Source organism: Marmota marmota, unplaced genomic scaffold, assembly GCF_001458135.2.
Source record: "Marmota marmota marmota unplaced genomic scaffold, marMar, whole genome shotgun sequence".
Lineage (NCBI taxonomy): Eukaryota > Metazoa > Chordata > Mammalia > Rodentia > Sciuridae > Marmota > Marmota marmota.
This window is the reverse complement of record NW_026000241.1, coordinates 19912510-19930078: the sequence shown is the minus strand read 5'-3', so window position 1 is coordinate 19930078 and position 17569 is coordinate 19912510. Positions and strand designations below refer to the sequence as shown.

Genomic DNA, 17569 nt, shown 5'->3' with positions numbered 1-17569 from the left:
TTTAAAAAAAAAAAAAAAAAAAAAGTCACCTAATCTTGCCGTGCAGACCTAACCACTGGTGTGCTTCTGAAGATAGCAGATAACTAATTATCCAATGCCTCCCTCCTCTGTTCCCTTGAGTCCTTCATCATGGAGAGCCCCACCCACCCCCCAAGCTTGCATTGACTCCAGCTTTTGGAGACCCCAGGATATCGACAATATTTCACGAGGAAAATCCCTTTCAAAGTGGCTGCTCTTACCTGCTTTCCAATTACTCTTCTCTGGGTTCAGATTTAAAATTAGATACTTAATATCGAAATATAAAAAACTGTTTGTGGTATTTGGGTTATGTTTTTATTTTCTTCTTTTGCAAAAGGACTGGATAGAATGTGTATTATACACACACACACCTAGAATTTAGAAAAGTCATAATATAATCAAGAATACTTCATGTTTAGGACAATTTTGTGGTAGGACTAGAAGAGCAGTGGGTTGGGAGTCTACAGTGTTGAATGATAGTACCTGACTAAGCACACATGCCATCTAGAGAATATATCTAACCACTTGGATTTCAATGTTCCTACACTGATAAAACCAGGAACCACATTAGACAGTCTTTCAATTCGACTATAGTAACCTAAGGCAATAAACCTTAATTTCCTTGTGCCTTCTCCATGATCAGTTCAGTTTTCTGTATTGAGGATTATTTCCATTAGTGGATAATTTTCTAAGATTCTAGCAGCCAGGCATGAGCAAGTGAAGAGTAAACACCTGACTCCTTATGAATTTGTCCAGTTCTGCTTCTTCACCAAAAGGGTGAAGACTTCAGGGCACTAGAAAACTGTGATGATATGACCTTAGACTGAAATTATATGAATGTACTTTAATGATAGGGTATATATTGTAATTTGTAAATGTAACTCAAAACCCTCCCTCTGAGTCTGATCATTTGTGGTTGGCCATTCAGATCTCATTTCTATTTGACAAGGGTTTATTTAAGATTGATTTGTGGAACAGTTGTTTAACATTCAAGTGATCTATTATGTCAAGTCTTTAGCTAGACCTGTTTTAAATGAGCTGTTCATTAAATAGAAAACCAAACAAATTCAGATTTCTACCCCAACTTAGCAAAACCAGTGTAATTAAAATTTTATCTTCGTATATGTTTATTTAATCTGGGTTTTTTCTTGAATATTCATTAAAGATAATAATTGTATAAGTGACTGTCCCCCTCCCATGGTGCTGGAGATTATACTCAGGGCATTGTGCATGCAAGGCAAAACCTATACCAACCTGCTATATTCCCAATCCCCATATAAGTGACATTTTTAAAGTTACTCTTGATAATACTATTTCTTATCAAGACTACAGGGCTGGGGTTGTATTTCAGGCTTGCCTAGCATGTGTGAAGCACTGGGTTTAATCCTTAGCACCATATAAAAATAAATAAATAAAATAAAGATATTGTGTCCATTTACAACTAAGTGTGTGTGAGTGTGAGTGTGTGTATACATATATGATACGAACTACAGACTTTAATAGGTTCAGAGAAGAACCAATACTGCACACTAAACTAAGAGAATTCTTTACTATTTGGTTATATTTGGGGGATGGGGATCAGTTGGATGGAAGCTAAAGATGATAGTTACATAGTGATCAAACTGCTTTAGATGGTAGCTTTATCCATCATTCCAATTCTTACTGTTAGTGTCGTGGCCTTTCTTCTTTTCCAGTGTCCACCTTGTTACAGCTATAATTGGCACATTGTTTCCTATTGAGCAAATACAACCATTGTCTGGTTTTTTAACTCAGATTTTTGTCCCTTTTCTGTGTTCTAGGTGCTCCATACTTGCTTGCAGTGCTTATGTGGCTCTGGCTTTGGGTGATAACCTTATGGCTCTGAATCACGCAGATAAACTTCTTCAGCAGCCTAAACTGTCAGGATCTCTTAAGTAAGTATGACTCACTCTACATGTTCCTGGTTTGTTTTATTTCAAGGTTTCTGGTTAGTTCCTGGTACATATTGTCTTTTTTACTCCTCCAGTAGAATATGTATTTGTGGAGAAAATAATGGCTTATAATTTTTCTTATAGATTTTTTTTAACCTATTGCACTTCAAAGATCAGTGGAAATGGCATTTATTATGCTGAACATTAAAAAAACCCAAACTCAGGACTGTCTGCTGCTAGGGCTGATAGGAACACTTTAGGCCCCCAAAATACAGCAAGTACTCAGAGAAAAGACCCACAAAAAAATTTTTTTTGAACCATCACAGTGGTGTACACCTGTAATCCCAGCAATTGGGAGGCTGAGGTAGGAGATTTGCAACTTCAAGGCCAGCCTCAGCAATTTAGTAAGACCCTAAGCAATTTAATAAGACCCTGTCTCAAAATAAAATACAATTGCTGGATGTGGTGGAGCACTCCTGTAATCCCAGCAGCTTGGGAGGCTGAAGCAGGAGGATTGCAAGTGTGGGATCAGCCTGGGCAACTTAAAGAGATCCTGTCGTTTGTTTTTGGTTTTGGTTTTTTTGGTACTGGGGATTGAATTTAGGGGCACTTTACCACTGATCTACTCCCATAACCCTTTTTTTTTTTTTTAAACTTTGAGACAGGGTCTCACTAAGTTGCCGAAACTGGCCTCAAATTTGGAATTCTCCTGCCTGAGCCTCTGGAGTCACCGGGATTACAGGCAAGTGCCACCACAACCCACTAGGGAGACCAAATCTCAAAATTTAAGAAAAAACTGTGGGTGGACAGGGATGAATGTGGTGGCACATGCCTGTGATTCCAGCATCTTGGGAGGCTGAGGCAGGAGAATCACAAGTTCAAAGCCCAGTCTGAACAACCTAGCAAGGCCTTTAAGCAAATTAGTGAAACCCTGTCTAAAAGTATAAAGGGGATGTAGCTCAGTTGGTAAAGTGCTTACCTCACATGCACAAAACCCTGGATTCAATCCCCAGCACCACAAAAAAAGTGGGGGTGGGTACTGGGAATACAGCTTAGTGGTTAAGCACCCCTGGGTTCAATCCCCAGTATCCAAATAAAGGCGTAATAAGGACTGGATATGTAACTCAGTGATAAAGTGACTCTGGGTTCAATCTCCAGGACCAAAGAAACTGTAAAAGCTTAGTTTGTTTTGTTCTGTTCTCAAGTAGAAAAAGTCATTAAAATTTTGAGCAGGGTGCTGGGAATGTGGCTCAAGCGGTAGCACGCTCTCCTGGCATGCTCGTGGCGCTGGGTTCAATCCTCAGCACCACATACAAATAAAGATGTTGTGTCCTGCAAGTGTCACTAAGTGGAAGAGCATGTTCTTAGCATGTACAAGGCCTGGGTTTGACCCCTACATGCACATGCATGCAGACACAAATTTTTTTGAATTGCTGTATGATATGTCTAAGACTATTTGAAATCAGTCGGGTGTTAATGGGGGAAATGGCTCAGAATAAGAGACTGGAAGAATCAGACTGTTATTAGCCAGGCAGATGTGCATCTGATATCACATCAGGGGGCATAAAATAAGTAGCATGGAAAGCAGAAAATCTTGGATTAGAAGTAAAGTCTGATCTGGCACATTGGTGCTTTCTGAGTCTTCCAGCAGCAGAGACTGAAGGAATCTGAGTTTGAGACAGGGTCTTGCTAAGTTCCATAGGGCCTTACTAAATTGCTGAGGCTGACTTTGAACTCATAATCCTCCTGTCTCAGTCTCCTGAGTTGCTGTGATTACAGGCATTCGCCACCACACCTGGCAAAAATCGGATTCTGATGCTCCACACAGTAGGCATTCAGTTTTGAATCTCTTTTGTTAGAACTTTATTACCTTTTGTGTTAATATTCTCTTTTTAAAAAAAAAGAGGGCTGGGGCTGTAGCTCAGCAGCAAAGTGCTCACCTAGCATGTGCGGGGCCCTGGGTTCAATCCTCAGCACCACATAAAAATAAATAAATAAATAAAGATATTGTGTACAACTACAACTAAAAAATAAATATTAAAAAAAAAGACACAAATTTTGTTAAAAAAAAAAAAGGATAGCACAAATTTGCCAGCTTGAATTGCATTTTTAATTGCTGTGTATGTGCTTTGTTCCATTTGACTAGCATAAAATTATTATATATTTTAAGGTGTTTTTTAAAGAGAAAATTTAACCCTCAGTTATTCTACTTTTCCTAAATAGAGATTTTAATTCAAGGATATAAAATATTTGAAACATATACCCACTGTAATGTAATATAATACACCTGGTAGTATCACCCATTGGACATTTTTGTGATGACCTACTTTTCAGTTTGGAATATGTTTGTTGTTGTTTTTTTTCATTTTAGGTTCTTAGGCCATTTATATGCTGCAGAAGCCCTCATCTCTCTCGACAGAATATCCGATGCTATTACTCACTTGAACCCAGAGAATGTCACTGATGTCTCCTTAGGAATCTCTTCAAATGAGCAGGACCAAGGTTAATGAGGACACATTTGATCAGAATTGGTCACTGTTTCTACTTCCTTCCTGTCATAATTCAGGATATGTAGAAACATAAGGGCATGGTTTTAAAGGAAAGGGATATCAGAATGGCCTTCCACATTTTGGGTTGTACTTACTCTGTAATATTTGTTAAGTAACCCTTTTGATCATTTAGTCTAAATTCTTACTTTTGAAAGACTGATGTTAGGAGGATTTTTTTCTCCTCCTTTCTTTTTATAAAGAAATGAGATCCTCCTTCCTTTCCTTTCCTTCCCTTTCTTTCAAGAAATGAGATCTCATTATATTGCTCACACTGGTCTTAAACCAAGACACTAGGGATCCTCCTGTCTCAGCATCCTGAATAGCTGGAACTAGAGAGTCATGCCACCATACCCCAGCTTAGAGGATTCATTTGGGTTTGATTTTGAATTGTATATTTTTACTTTCCACAGATCCCCAATCCAGGAGGGAATAAAAATATATTTAAAAGTTAATTTTAAATCGTGGTTAAGTTTTTGAGGAAGTGAAATTATGTGGTATTCCTTTACTTGAATTTAGCTCTCAGTATTGGTGTATTGTAGATAGTAGCATTCTCACTTCTTTCAATAGAACCTCCAATACATTAAAAGTAAATATTGTTACTAATTATATTAGGTTTCTACTTTATAAGGAAACTTAGATTTTTAGAAAATATGCTCTGTTGCCCTGTCCCTCAGATTTATTTTCATGTCTTTGTAGGATCAGACAAGGGTGAAAATGAAGCAATGGAATCCTGTAAGTAAGGAGTTTTTAAGGCTGGGGGTATGACCCAGTGGTAGAGCACTTGCCCAACATGCATGAGGCCCTGGGTTCAGTCCCTAGCACTACCCAAAAAAAAAAAAAGAAAGAAAGAAAAGAAAAAGCTTTGTAAATATTTAAATGTGCCTGGCCTGCATCCCCAAGTTTTAGACCCTAAATCTTCTGTGTCCTTCATTTGTCTGCCTGAGAAGCAGTGCTGTGCTTCATTGTGAGTGGCTCCTCAAGGGCCTTAGATTGGGCTATTCCCTCACCGTTGGCAAAGACTGTTCACCCTGTTTGTGCTCTTTCCACAGCTGGGAAGCGGGCCCCTCAGTGCTACCCCAGTTCTGTCAACTCTGCCAGGACGGTGATGCTATTCAATCTTGGCAGTGCATACTGCCTGAGGAGCGAGTATGACAAAGCCCGAAAATGTCTGCACCAGGTAAAGCCACAGTGGGCAGAGCTGAAACTTCCTGTAAAGCAGCCAGCAAATGGTTTGAGAGTTATGGTTTGTTTTTTGTTTGAGGCTTTTGGTCAGTTTGTTGAATTGGAATGTTACTTTTCAAGTTTAAAAATATTCTTAAAAGGTAAATAGCTGATCAGTATTGCAAATGAACTACACACTTAATGTAGAGTGTTTACCGATGATTTATTTATGATTTTTATTTATGATTTATTATTTTTATTTATTTATTTATTTATTTTCTTTGGTGGGGGAGTACCAGGGATTGAACCTAGCGGCACTTAAGCTGTGAGCCACATCCACAGCCATTTTTATATTTTATTCTAAGACAGGATCTTGCTCAGTTGCTGAGGGCCTCACTAAGTTGCTGAGGCTGGCTTAAATTCACGATCCTGCCTCATCCTCCCCAGGCCACTGGGATTAGAGGTATGGACCACTGAGCCCAGCCTGATGATTTTTTTTTTTTTTTTTTTTAATAATTAAATTTTCAAAAGATTGAAAACCAGTCAGGCATGGTGGCTCATTCCTATAATCCCAGCAGCTTGGGAGGCCGAGATAAGAGAATTGTGAGTTCAGAGCCAGCCTCAGCCACTACAAGGCACTTAGCAACTCAGTGAGACCCTGTCTCTAAATAAACTACAAAATACAGCTGGGGATGTGGCTCGATTGAAAACCACTTAAATAGGAGACCACTTAAATAATAGTACATCTACATAGTTGAGTACAATGTAGTTTTAAACTCCGTTTACTAGTGTGTAAAGATACCCAAAACATAACTGAGTGAAAAGAGCAAGGTATAAACCATTTTCTGTATGGTCGTGTGTATGCATGAAAGATCTCTGATTGGGTACACTAGTAGCTGCAGCATTAGTTATAGAGGCAGCAGGAGTAGAGTACTACTACTGGGATACTTTTTGCTGCATTCTTGTAAGCATTTTAATTTTGAATTGTGTAAATCTTTATTCAGAAAGGTAACTTAATACACTCTAAGTCAGGTTTCAGAAAGCCAGTAATAGAGACACACTAAAATAAGTTGACACACTACAATAAGTTGCTGGCAATATGTAACTAACATGTATGATATTATCTAGGAGTTGAGTTTGTGAGTTAAACTGGTAACAATAAGCCTATAAGTATAAAAAAATCTCCTTTTCTGGATTAAGTTGTTACACCTCATCTAATGATGTTAGAGGAATAAAAGCCTTTCTATATCAGGCACAGTGGGGCACACCTGAATTTGAATGATGCAGTGGTGCATCATTAGGCCTCAAAGATTATTCCAATTGGACCTGTATAGGCATCTTACCATAATTGGAAAAATTCATGGGTGTAAACTATACCTGTAGTAATGAACTGAGATTACCATTGATTTCACAGAATTTGAAAGATATAAGCCCTCAAAGGACATTGAAACAGCAGATATCTATTGAATACATAAGTCTCTGTTAAGCCATGATAATAAGACTTATTAGGCTATATCTTCTCTTTTTTTGAGGGGTTGCGGGATACTGGGGATTGAACTCAGGAGCACTGAATCACATTTCCATCCCTTTTTTATTTTTATTTTGAGACAAGGTCTCACTGAGTTGCTGAGATTGACTTTGAACTTGCAATTCTCCTGCCTCAGACTTCCAAGTTGCTGGGATTACAGGCATGTGCCACTGCGCCAGGCTTAGATGATACAGAATATAAGACTTCTATTTAGAAAGTTTATGCCAAATGGTACGTTCACCAAAAGCACATGAGAACACATTCCTTTTGCTAGTATAACTGAAATCAAAGTTAAACCTATTCTAAGGAGATTTTGATGGCTTCCAAAATCCTGCCTATTCAGATTACCTTGATGCACGTAAAAGTGATAATGCTTTACCATGGAAAAACTATAAAATAATTATAAATGATATTTAGTCAACTTAGTGGCATTTAGTGAGCATTTCTTTTTTGGTACTGGGGATTGAATTCAGGAATGCTGTACCACTGAACTACATCCCTAGTGTTTTATTTTGTATTTTGAGGCAGGGTTTCACCAAGTTGCTGAGGCTGGCCTTGAACTTGTGACCTTCCTTGCCTCAGCCTCCAGAGTTCCTGGGATTTCAGGTTTGCGCCACCATGCCCAATATCTAGTGAGCATTTCTCATCCAAAAGACTGTGACACACTATCCAGGGAACACGTTTGATATTATCTAGGAGTTGAGTTTATGAGTTAAACTGGTAAAAGTAAAAGATCTCACCGTTCTCAGTGGCAAGATATTTAACAGCCCTTTTAAAAGTGCCCCTGGAACTTAGGATAGACTATATGCCTAGCATGCACAAGGCCCTGGTTTTGACACCCAGTGCCACAAAAAATTAAAAATAGTTTAAGAAAATGAAAGTGCCCCTGTATCCCAATTACAGCAAACAGGGCTTTTGATCTAAAGTTGTAGTGTGTGCAGTTTCGCTCAGGTTCTCATACAGCAGGTGGCCACGGCTGCTGACAAATGCTGAGAGAGACAGATGGGGTCAGGCCTGGTTCGGGGTCTGAGGGGGTTTTGTTTTGGTCCCTTGGTTTTTAGGTTAATCCAATGACTGGACCTTTGTTAATTGGGAGGCCCACCCTGCCTAGGAGAGCAAAACAATGATGTTAGGAGTTGCAAAGGCCTCCAAGTAGATGTTTCCAAGGTAGCCTGCCCACCACTAACCATTCTGAACTGCCAGTAGGCAAAGTGCCATTAAATCTCATAATGTCGTAGCCTTGAACCCTTGTATTTTATGAAAAATTGCAAACTGTGGTCAATGCAAAGAATAGTAAACATCCTGTGTTTACTAGCCACTTGGGGGAAGAATTTTTAATATCCACAAAAATGGTGGCCATGTTCTTGCCTTATATAAAGGTAAGCCTATAAGTATAAAAAAATCTCCTTTTCTGCATTAAGTTGTTACAACTCAGTGATGTTAGAGGAATAAAAGCCTTTCTGTATCAGGCACAGTGGGGCACACCTGTAATCCCAGCAACTCAGGAAGCTGAGATAGGAAGATTACAAGTTTAAGGATAGCCTCAGCAATCTAGTGAGGCCCTAAGCAACATAACAAGACCCTATCTCAAAATAAAAAGGGCCGGAGATGTGACTCAGTAGTGAAGAGCCCCTGGGTTGAATCCCTAGTATAAATAGAATGAATGAATGAATGAATGCATACAGGCTGGGGGTTTAGCTCAGTGGTAGAGCACCCATGGGTTCAATCCCTAGTACCCCCTCAAAGGGCTCCCCATCCCATTAGTGAGAAACTTAAGGTTATGGCCTGTTTATATGAGGCTCCCTAGTAGTCTGGGATTTCTCCTAGTATGCCAGAAACTGACCACCCAGTGCAAGTTTCTGGTTTTCCCACACAATCCTGCATTCAAGCCTCATCCTTCAATGCCATTTACCATGGCATGGTGATGCACACCTATAATCCCACTACTCTGAAACCTGAGGCAGGTGGATCACAAATTCCAGGCCAGCTTCAGCAATTTAGCAAGATCTTGTCTCAGAAACTAATGGGAGGGCTGGGGCTGTAGCTCAGTGGTAAAGCATTGCCTCACATGTGTGAGGCACTGGGTTTGATCTTTAGCACCACATAAAAATAAATAAAGATACTGTGTGATCTTCTACAACTAAAAAAAATATTTAAAAAAAAAAAAAAAGTAATGAGAATGTAGCTCAGTGGTCAGGTGCCCCTAGGTTCAGGACCCAGTACTGCAGTAAATAAATACCATTGTCCCCCATTTTCTGGATATCAAATACCTGCCTCCAAGCACTAAGACAGGTCTCTCTTACTCCCAGATCTCCTTATTCAAAAGAACTTATTCTGCGTCTGAGAGTGCATCTCAGTGGTAGAATGCTTGCCTTGCGTGCACAAGAGACCCTGGATTTTATCCCAGCACCACACACACAAAAAAAAATATTTAATTTAAAAAACACCTTTCTCCAAGGGCTGGGGAGCTGGGGATGTAATTCAGTAGTAGAGTGCTTGCTTATAACATGTGTGAGGCCCTGAATTCAATACCCAGCACTGGAAAAAAAAATCTTTCTAGGTGAGTGTAGTAGCACACACCTATAATCCCCCAAGATTCTGGAGGCTGAAGCAGAAGGATCTCAGGTTTGAGGCCAGGCTTGGCCACTTAGCAAGACCCTATCAAATAAAATAAAAAGGGCCAGAGATGGATGTGGCTCAGTGATAGAGTACCCCTGCTCCAGTACCAAAAAAAAAAAAAAAACTTTTTCTCTCCATTTTCACTGCACATTTCACTTAGCCTCTCTTCCTATCATTAGGTAAATTTGTTATTACTTCCATGCATTATTGTCACAGGAAGCCCTTGTCTTGTCCCACATTTACCTCTGTTCAGTAAATATTTGTAGAATTACCTTCTCCAATTAGGTTAAGGGAAGAAGCAGAATACTCTGGAAGCAGTAAGCAGCTGACACTAGATGGGGAAATATAAGTTGATAAGATAAGGGAAAGGCTGCGGCCCAAAGAGACCCAGACTGAGTAATGGAATCTATAATGTTAACACCTCTGACCATAACAACCCAGGCTTTCCTTCCTGAGTGCTGGATCAGAGAAAAACTGCTGGCTGATGTTGTGTCAGATCTAAGGACAGCATGTTGCCTAAACTAATAAATTATTTTATTTGACTGATTTCTATGAGGTTTCAGTCCTTAAAAATGAGGACATCACCTGGTACAGTAGTGCATGCCTCCTAATCCCTGTGACTCAGGAGGCTGAGACAAGAGGATGGCAAGTTCCAGGCCAGCTTCAGTACCTTTTTTTTTTTTTTTTTTTTTTTTTTGGTACCAAGGATTGAATTCATGGGCACTTGACCACTGAGCCACATCCCCAGCCCTATTTTGTATTTTATTTAGAGACAGGGTCTTACTGAGTTGCTTATTAGCACCTCACTGTTACTGAGGTTGTCTTTTCTCCTGCCTCATCCTTCTAAGCCACTAGGATTACAGGCGTGCACCACCACACCTGGCTCAGCTTCAGCATCTTAGCAAGATCCTCCTATCTCAAAAAAATAAAAAGGGCCGGGCACGGTGACACATACCTGTAATCCCAGCAGCTTGGGAGGCTGAGACAGGAGGAGTGAGGGTTAAAAGTCACCCGCAGCAGTAGGGAGGCACTAAGCAACTCAGTGGACCCTGTCTCTAAATAAAATACAAAACAGGGCTGGGGATCTGGCTCAGTGATTGAGTGCCCCTGAGTTCAATCCCTGGTAACAAAAAATAAAATAAAAAGGACTCATGGGGTTAGGATTGTGGCTTAGTGGTAGAGTACTTGCCTAGCATGTGTGAGGCACTGAGTTCAATTCTTGGCCCCACATAAAAAATAAATTAATTAAATAACGGCATTGTGTTTATCTATAAAAAATTTTTTTTAAAAAATAAATATAGGGGCTGGCATTGTGGCTCAACAGTAGAGCGCTTGCCTAGCAAGGACGGGACCCGGGTTCGATCCTCAGCACCACATAAAAATAAAGGCATTGTGGTGTGTCCATCTATACCTAAAAAATAAATATTTTTTTAAAATAAATAAAATGTATAAATAAATAAAAAGGACTCAGAGGATATAGCTCAGTGGTAAAAGTAATTGACCTCCAGGATTTTTTGGTGGGGGGGGTTGTCAAACAGGCTAAATGAGACATTTTTTGTGTATTATCAACTGTTTAAGTTTGAACTCTTGACATTGGCAACATGTAAATACAGCTGTATCTGGTGTGGAGCAGCCAGCAGACCTTGGGTCTGTGATTAAAGTATAGAGTCAGGGGTGTTCCTAGTAGCCAGGATTAAGAACCTCAACCTGATAAAATCTAAGTAAGAAGAAAAATTTCCCCTATTATAAAATGAAGTCCGGGTGTGCTGGCATATGCTTGTAATCCCAGCTACTTGGGAGGCTGAGGCAGGAGCATCCCAAGTTTGAAATCAGACTCAACAATTTACTGAGGCACTAAGGAACTTAGCAAGACCCTGTGTCAAAATAAAAGATGAAAAAGGCCAGGGAATGTGGCTTAGTGGCAACGCACCCCTGGATTCAATCATCAGTACCAAAAAAAAAAAAAAAAAACCCTCACTAAAGAATTGCAAGTCATGCTGCCTAAACAATTTAGCAACACCCTGTCTCAAAATAAAAAGGGCTGGGATGTACTTCAGTAGTAAAAACATCCCTATGTCAATCCCTGGTCACCCCGCCCCCAAAAAATAATAAACTGCAGTGGATTGTACAGGAGAATTTTATCTAAAAATTACTTTTTTGTTGTTTTTTGTTGCTTGGAGTTTGTATCTTAAGCTGTTGGTTTTTATGGGTGTCTTTCTGTTTTGAACAAAGGCAGCTTCAATGATCCATCCAAAAGAAGTGCCCCCTGAGGCCATCTTGTTGGCAGTCTATCTTGAACTGCAGAATGGTGAGTATTTCTCTCAAGTTAGGACTATATCCCTTCAAAAAGTCCAAGATCATTTTTGTCTGCTTTTTCTCTTAAAAATCAAAACTTTGAGCTGAGTGTGGTGGTGCACGCCTATAATCCCATCGGCTTGGGACGCTGAGGCAGGAGAATCCTGAGTTCAGAGCCAGCCTCAGCAAAAGTGACGTGGTGAGCAACTCAGTGAAACCCTGTCTCTAAATAAAATACAAAATAGGATTAAGGATGTGAAACAGTGGTCAAATGTCCCTGAATTCGATCCTTAGTACTTACATACATACATACAACTTTGGGCTGGGTGTGGTGGTGCATACCTGTAAATCCAGTGACTCAGGAAACTGAAGCATGAACATCGCAACTTCAAAACTAGCCCCAGCAACTAAGTGAAGTCCTAGCAACTTAGTGAGATCCTGTCTCAAAAAAAATAAAAGAGCTAGGGATTGTAGCTGAGTGGTTAAACACCTATGGGCTCACAACCCAGTACAAAAAATAATAATAACTTTGTCCCTAATGGTGCCTGCCTATAATACAAGGGACCCAGGGGTCTGAGGCAGTAGAATGGCAAGTTCAAGGCCACCCTCTGCAGTTTAATGAATGAGTCCTTGTCTCAAAATAAAATTATAAGGACTGGGCATATAGCTCAGTGCTAGTACAGTTCTCCCTGGGTTCAATCCCTAATTGGGAGGATTGGGGGGACTAAAACTATACCTTCTTTGAAGATATTGCCTATCAAGTTCTTCCAAATGAAAATGTCATAGTTAAGGAATTGTGGTATCTTAAATGAGTTCTGTCTACAAATTAAGGATATTTCCTTTTATCTGTGAAAATACAGAATTGGTTGAAGATATAGCTCAGCAACAGAACATTTACCTAACATGCAAGCCCTGAGTGCTGGGAGGGGGAAAATCCCTGGGGACCTTTTTTAAAAATCCTATTGCCAGGGCTGGGGTTGTGGCTCATATTAAAAAAAAATCCTATTGCCAGGCCAGATGTGGTAATACACACCTCTAATCCCATTAATTTGGGAGACTGAGGCAGGGGGATTAAAGTTTAAGGCCTGACTGTGCAATTTCTTTTTTTTTTTTTTTTTGGTACCAGGGATTGAACCCAGGGCATTTAACCACTGAGACACATCCTCTAGTCCTTTTCATTTTTATTTTTTTTTATTTTAGGACAGGGTCTCACGAAATTGCTTAGGGCCTTGCTAAATGGCTGAGGCTGGGTTTGAACTTGGGGATCCTCCTGCATCAGCCTCCTAAGCCTCTGGGATTATAAGCATTTGCCACCACACTTGGCCAGACTGGGCAATTTAGCAAGACCCTGTCTCAAAATAAAAAATAAAATTAAGAGTCAGGCACAGCGGTAGAGCATGTGCCCAAGACACATAACTTGAATCAGATTTTTTTCTTTTGGAGCAGTTAGGATTAAACTCAGGGGCACTTTACCACTAACCTACATCCCCAACCCTTTTTATTTTTTTATTTTGAAACAAGGTCTTACTATGTTGTACAGGGCCTTGCTAAATTGCTGGGGCTATCCTCAAATTTTAGAATCCTTCTGACTCAGCCTCCAGAGTACCTGGGATTACAGGCTTCTTAAATCATTTCTGGAGATGGAAACTAATGTGGTGGTTCATGCCTGTAGTCACAGCTACTTGGGAGGCTGAAGCAAAAGAATGACAAGTTCAAGGCCTTAGCAACTTAGTGAGACCCTGTCTTAAAATAAAAAGTAGTTAGTTAGGTGTAGTGGTACACACCTGTAATCCCAGCAGTTTAGGAGGCTGAGGCAGAAGGATCTCAAGTTTAAAGATAGCCTCAGCGGTGGTGAGGTGCTAAGCAATTTAATGAGACCCTATCTAAATAAAATAAGTCTGGGGATGTGGCTCAGTGGTCAAGTGCCCCTGAGTTCAATCCCTAGTACCAAAATAAATAAGTAAAGAGGACTGAGGATATAGCTCAGTGCTGGAGCATCCTTGCGTTCAATCCCCATTACCACAAAAAAATATATAAATTGTGAAAAAAAAAAAAAACATTTTTTCTATTGTTGAAATGGGATGTGTGATTCCAGTGTCCAGACAAAGATGCAGACCGTGGCACTTCTAGATCATCTTTTACCTCCCTTGTGGGATTCTGATGACCTGCTTTGTGAGGAGAGTGGGTGTCCTGTTGTATTTGTGTTTTAACGGAAAGTGTTTTTATAGGTAATACCCAGCTGGCCTTACAGATCATCAAAAGAAATCAGCTGCTTCCTACAGTGAAAACACACTCTGAAATGAGAAAGAAGCCAGTGTTTCAGCCTGTCCACCCAATCCAACCCATCCAAATGCCAGCTTTCACCACTGTGCAGAGAAAGTGATATTTTGCTTTTGGGAAACTGTTACCTGAGACCCAGGGGAGCATTTATGGCCTTTTTAGTTGTATCACAACAAAATGAATGAAAGATGGTGACGGGTGCTAGTTTTGAAGATATAGTTTTGAGACCATTCTACCCTTAACTTTTTTGCCATACGCTCACTTAAAATTAAGGATTCACAAACTAATTTTCAGCCGTTTTCTTCTAACCCCTGCCAAACTATTAATTTTGAACCATTATGTGATGTATCTGTGTCACAGGCAATTAAAAAACGTGGTCTTATCATTACAGTCTTGGTAGTCTTTCTTCCAACTGTTTTTAACATCTGAGGTATTTAGTATTGAAGTTTAAAAAATTAGAGAGCCAAAGGTGGTGGCATACACCTGTACTGCCAGACAACTCAGAAGCTGGCATCAGGAAGATTGAAAGTTCAAGACTAAGCAACCCCATCTTAAAATAAAAAATAAAAGAGGCTCAGTGGTTAAGCACCCTTAGGTTCAGTCCTCAGTACAAAAAAATAAAGAATATTGTCAGAAGAACATGAAACTGGCACACACTGCTACTTGGGAGGCTCAGACAGGAGGTTTGCAAGTTCCAGGGCAATTTGGTGAGACCCTGTCTTAAAATGGAAAGGACTAGAGGTATAGCTGAGTGGTAGAGTACTTGCTTAGCTTGTATGAGACTGTTCAATTCCCACTATGGGGGCGGGGTGCAGGAAAAGAACAACAACAACATTGATCAGGACTGGTATAATTGAGTTAGGAAGAGAGGACTGATCTGTTAGGAACCATTTATTAAAAATCACAGGCAGGCACAGTGACACTCAGGAGGCTAAGTCAGGAGGATCATAGATTTGAGGCCAGTCTTGGCAATTTAGCAAGACCCTGTGTCTAATTTTAAAAAAGAAAGAAAAGCAGGTGGCCTGGCTTCCTTAGGCTTCTTGAAGTCCTTTGCCTATGAGATGAGGGTAGGAGGACCTTTGCTGTGGTTTGAATATGGAGAGTGTACCCCTCACTCCCCGCCCCAAGGTCTGCATGTCAAAGGCTTGGCCCCCAGGGTGACACTATTGGGATACCTCCTTTAGGTATGGGGGTACTATGGGAGGTCCTTAGTCACTTGGAGGAGGGGTGCCCTCAAAGGTAATTGTGAGACTCCACTGGTCCTCAGTCTGTCCCTACTTTTTAGCTTGCTCATGAGAAGTAAGCAATTTGTTCCTCCCATGTCATTTGGCACTCTCATCAGAGGCCCAAAGCAGTGGGGCTGCCCAGTCTTGAACTGAAACTTCCAGAGCCATGAGCCAAAATAAACCTTTATTATTTTATGGTATTTTGTTGTAGTAATACAAAGCTAATAAAATCCTTATGATAGTATTGATCGAGGTCTGCAGCCTCTGCTTTCCTAGCCTTTGACTAACAACAGCACTGTGGGACCCTCAAATGCTGCAGGAGGATGGGAGCCTAGACATTGTGTGTGTGTGTGTGTGTGTTGCTCAGGATTGAACCCAAGGCCTTGTGTATGTGAGGCACGCACTCTACCAACTGAACTATATCCCCATCCCCAGCCTGGACATTTTCTAGAGAGTGAGTACAGACTTCATAAGTTGCTGGAACCCCACAGGTTCTTACTGTAAACTGGGAAAAGGCCTGGAATTGATACTTGAAAATAACATCTTTGGAAAAATCTTAGGAAATTAGAATTTTGTTCTTTTTGCTGATTTGTTAATGGGGAAACAGGAATATCTGCAGAGGACTTGGTAAGCCCCATATTAAATACGAATACATTTGCAGGCTGGGGATGTGGTTCAGTGGTTAGAGAGCTTGCCTAGCATGTGTGAGACTCTGGGTTTGAGCCCCACCCCACATACAATATATTTAGCAATTTGGCACTATGTAACAAAAATGGTTGTTATTTATTTATACTGTGATTGAACCCAGAGGCACTTTACCACTGAGTTACATCCCCAGCCCTTTTTATTTTTTGAGAAAGGATCTCGCAAAATTGCTTATTAGTGCCTGGCTAAGCTGTTGAAGCTGGTCTTGAACTTGCAAACCTCGTGTCTCAGGAGTCGCTGTGATTACAGACATACACCACCATCCCCAGCTCTGGATCAGTAATTTAACAATGATTGTTTTTTCTCACTTGAGACAAGTACACATAGACACCTGCTGGCCATATTTCTAGTGCGTACATATGCTCCTCAACTTATAATGGGGTTACATCCCGGTAAACCCTTGAGCAGTTGAAAATATCTTTAGTCCAGAGTATAATGGCTCAGCAACACAAAACAGACTGATTGTCCCTGATTTACTAACACACTACTTAAAATTTTTCAACTTGTCCAGGCGCAGTGGTGCATACATGTAATCCCACCAGTTCAGGAGGCTGAGGCAGGAGAATCTCGAGTTCAAAGTCGGCCTCAGCAAAAGTGAGACACTAAGCAACTCAGTGAGACTGTCTCTAAATAAAATACAAAATAGGGACGGGAATGGGGATGTGGCTCGGTGGTCTAGTGCCCCTGAGTTCAATCCCCAGTACCAAAAAAAAAATCTTCAATTTTATGAAGGTGTAGGCTGCCATTTATTTATTTGTTTGTTTACTTGAATAAAGCTGAAGGAGCTGAAGATCAGTGATCGAGTGCTTGCCTAGTATATACAAGGCCCTGGGTTCCCTGTCCTGTACTTCTGGGAAATAAAAAGCTGACAGTTCTTATGCATGAAACCTTGGGTTCCATCCCCAGTCAAGCATTGCAAGGGAAAAGATGTAAAAAATTGACAATGGTGGCATATACCTGTAATCCCANAAAAAAAAAAAAAAAAACTGAGAATGACTTGGCTTAAAATAATATTTTATGGGCTGGGGATGTGGCTCAAGCTGTAGCGCGCTCGCCTGGCATGCGTGCGGCCCGGGTTCGATCCTCAGCACCACATACAAACAAAGATGTTGTGTCCGCCGAGAACTAAAATAAATAAATAAATAAATATTTAAAAAAAAAAAAAAAAAAAATAATATTTTATTGTTTTTCACTTTCAGTACAATGATCATTAAATTATATGTGCTATTCAGTACTTTTTTGTTTGTTTTTTGCAGTACTGGGTGTGTGCATATACGC

The 17569-nt window shown here is 40.3% G+C and overlaps 1 protein-coding gene across 5 annotated transcripts in view; it reads left to right on the top strand.

Annotated features, from left to right (window-relative positions):
* Positions 1 to 14745, top strand: part of Cnot10 (CCR4-NOT transcription complex subunit 10) — a 71800-nt gene extending 57055 nt beyond the window's left edge. For 3 of the 5 annotated variants that reach the window (XM_048795497.1, XM_048795495.1, XM_048795494.1), the window contains 7 exons: positions 1818 to 1931; positions 2590 to 2670; positions 4300 to 4430; positions 5174 to 5209; positions 5527 to 5654; positions 12018 to 12093; positions 14309 to 14745. In XM_048795497.1, coding sequence (XP_048651454.1) covers positions 1818 to 1931; positions 2590 to 2670; positions 4300 to 4430; positions 5174 to 5209; positions 5527 to 5654; positions 12018 to 12093; positions 14309 to 14463 — 721 coding nt within the window. In that variant the 3' untranslated portion in view covers positions 14464 to 14745. The remainder of the gene's footprint in view (positions 1 to 1817; positions 1932 to 2589; positions 2671 to 4299; positions 4431 to 5173; positions 5210 to 5526; positions 5655 to 12017; positions 12094 to 14308) is intronic. The other 2 variants (XM_015489542.2, XM_015489541.2) reach the window with 1 other exon arrangement.
* The last annotated feature ends 2824 nt before the right edge of the window (positions 14746 to 17569 follow it).